We start from the raw sequence: 2,563 nt of genomic DNA on the forward strand, positions 1-2,563 counted from the left end.
CAGCCCAACCGTGGAATCGGTCACTTCGGGAAGCGTTTGAATAAATAAAACAATCAACCTTTTCCACTTAAACAAAACAAAATCCATTTATGTCTAACACTTCATCGATTGAAAGAATGTCATTATTTTTTTAGGTACTAAAACGGTGGCGGTTTTTTATTTCATTTCTTTTCCATTCCATCAACATTATTATCAACCATTTTAATCGTGCATTTTTCTTAACATTATCACAATAATCACAATGTTTAGGACAATTTCATGTGAGCGCCATTCATTGTTTTGAACGAATCAAATGTGGACTAAATTCCGACTCATTTTCAAAATCTTTGACTAACGTTTTATATCGAAGTTTTTAGAAGTACTAAACCATCACTAATAATCACCATCACTAATATCACACATCACTAATAATCACCATCAAATCAATATAACAATTTATCATTCAATACTAACTTGTGTCATATTGCAAAAAGAAGAAAAATAATAAATAAAAATGACTGAAAAAGAGCGTAAAAATGAATATTTGACTCATTGTTGGCCTGCCCTTTTATAAGGATATACTACTGGCATTTTGATTGTTTGAACATTTCAAATTAAAATTAGCATTGCTGAGTGCTACACGGTTCATAAGTATATTTGATATTATACAAGTTTTCCCATCATCAGGCGATGAAAATAGCATGTTTGGTCTTAAATATAAAAGTCCTACATTTCATAAGGAACATCCTCGGATTTTTCTAATAAAAATTTGTATTTGAAAATAATCACTGATTTTGTAAACCGATGGACAATTGTTTTTGGCTGTGACTTGATATGCATTGTTTGTGCCGATTTCATTTCAAATAACTTTGCTTTGATTTCGAATTTTTAGCTAGTCCCAGCATTTCTTCTCATTTAGCTGGGTCAAAGTACATCATGTAGCTGGGTAAAATGTTTCTTTGGATTGCAACTTTAGACCCGAACAACGTTTGCAATTCCACAATTTCCGATCACTCGTTTGATGACAAATATCATGAAGAATGCGAGTCAATAGTTTCAAATAGTCAGTTTGGGACATTTGCAGTGATCTCTATAACTCCATCGAATAAAATTATTACCTAATAATTATTAGGTAATATTACCACGAATAAAAAAGGAAAAACTAAAAAAAGATTCGAATAGACTTTAAATAATATGAAGAAAAAATCAATTTATTTTCGCATTTTTTTCTTTCCGATTGTGTGATAACATTCTTTGTGATCGTACGAAGTACGACTCATTGGTTAAAATATCCATTTCCATCCTTTGTATAATTTTCCCTGCCACTGAAAACATGATTCCTGAAGTCGATGGAGTGAACGCGCAACATGTGTTTGTTCAAATTTCCTTTCGATGTCGACCGATAATCGCACGACGCGATTGTACACGAGTAAGGCTTGTCATCCGTATGAGCACGTTCGTGAGTCTAAACCCGGCCGCCCAAACCCGATTGTGATTATACCAAATAAACGAATCAATGAATAAGAAAATAATTTTAAAAAATTGATCAAATGATTGAATAAACATCGGATTTGGATTTACCCGTAAGGTGATATTATGACGGAAGCTTTTGCCACAGTAGCGGCACGTGTATGGACATGAATTGGTGTGGCTTCTCATATGAACGGAAAGTGAGTAGGGCCTACGGAATTTTCGACCACATTCGCTACATGGATATGGTCTGACGTCTTCATGGTGTTTCGAATGATTATGCAGCTGGTGCTTTGTTTTGAACCTGTTGAAAATCCACCCGAACAGCAATCAATGAGTAAATTGATATTTTTCTAGTTCATGGAAAAACCATTTCATTACCATTTGTAGCACTGTTCACATTTGAACGGCCTTTCGTTTGAATGTGTACTTGCCAAGTGGCCTTTTAGATTTCCCTTGGTCTGGAACTTCCACCCACATTGATCGCAAATATAATCGAATTTTTCTGCAAAATTTTTATACAAATTAAAATAGATGATACCATTTGAATATTGAGCACAATATATTCTCACTTGTATGCAAATTCATGTGATTTCTAATGGAACCCTTGGTTTTGAAAACCTTCTCGCAGAGCTCACATATCAACTGTTCGTCCGATTCAGCTTCTTTTTCCTTTTTCTTCTTCGAATGATGCGCTGAAACATGGGCGTAGAAAAGGTTTTGATACGAAAACGTTTGTTCGCATAATTCACATTTGTACACGACGTCGGTGTGCATGTTACGATGTTTGTTCAATTCTCGAGTGTTCCAGTAATAGTCCGAACAATACATACAACTAAAATCATACGAAAATTATGACAAAATATTCCATTTTGAAATTATTTTGACCCGTGTTGCCTTACCGATATTTCAAATGATGAAAATGTGCATTAGCAATATGTTTGTTGAGAGCGTATTCGCGTCGGTGTGTAGAGTTGCAATAGAAGCACGAGACGTTTATCGTGATCACCTCATCGATATGAATCGATCGAATGTGTGCATAAAAATTATGTGAACCGACGAAAATTCGATTGCATTTGTCACATTTATACTGACAGTCGCTCCAGGACATGGT

The 2,563-nt window shown here is 34.7% G+C and overlaps 1 protein-coding gene across 1 annotated transcript; it reads right to left on the bottom strand.

Annotated features, from left to right (window-relative positions):
• Nucleotides 1-1,158: 1,158 nt before the first annotated feature.
• On the bottom strand, nt 1,159-2,557 carry LOC129579664 (gastrula zinc finger protein XlCGF7.1-like). The gene is made up of 5 exons (XM_055469831.1): nt 2,352-2,557; nt 2,022-2,284; nt 1,831-1,954; nt 1,561-1,753; nt 1,159-1,444 (listed from the first exon to the last, which is right to left on the bottom strand). The coding sequence occupies exons 2-5, from the start codon at nt 2,278-2,280 to the stop codon at nt 1,256-1,258; spliced, it is 765 nt and encodes a 254-aa protein (XP_055325806.1). The 5' UTR covers nt 2,281-2,284; nt 2,352-2,557; the 3' UTR covers nt 1,159-1,255.
• Between the last annotated feature and the right edge of the window lie 6 nt (nt 2,558-2,563).

The sequence above is a fragment of the Sitodiplosis mosellana genome, unplaced genomic scaffold (genome assembly GCF_009176505.1).
Source record: "Sitodiplosis mosellana isolate CC-2019 unplaced genomic scaffold, AAFC_SMos_1.0 Smas_scaffold_6377, whole genome shotgun sequence".
Taxonomy (NCBI): Eukaryota; Metazoa; Arthropoda; class Insecta; order Diptera; family Cecidomyiidae; genus Sitodiplosis; species Sitodiplosis mosellana.

Coding starts and splice junctions, on each gene's coding strand:
- LOC129579664 (XM_055469831.1), bottom strand. CDS start 2,280: ATGTATTGTTCGGACTATTACTGGAACACTCGAGAATTGAACAAACAT. Junction 1,955..2,021: donor TCACATGAATTTGCATACAA/GTGAGAATATAT, acceptor AAAATTTTGCAG/AAAAATTCGATTATATTTGC. Junction 1,445..1,560: donor GTCATAATATCACCTTACGG/GTAAATCCAAAT, acceptor GGCCGGGTTTAG/ACTCACGAACGTGCTCATAC.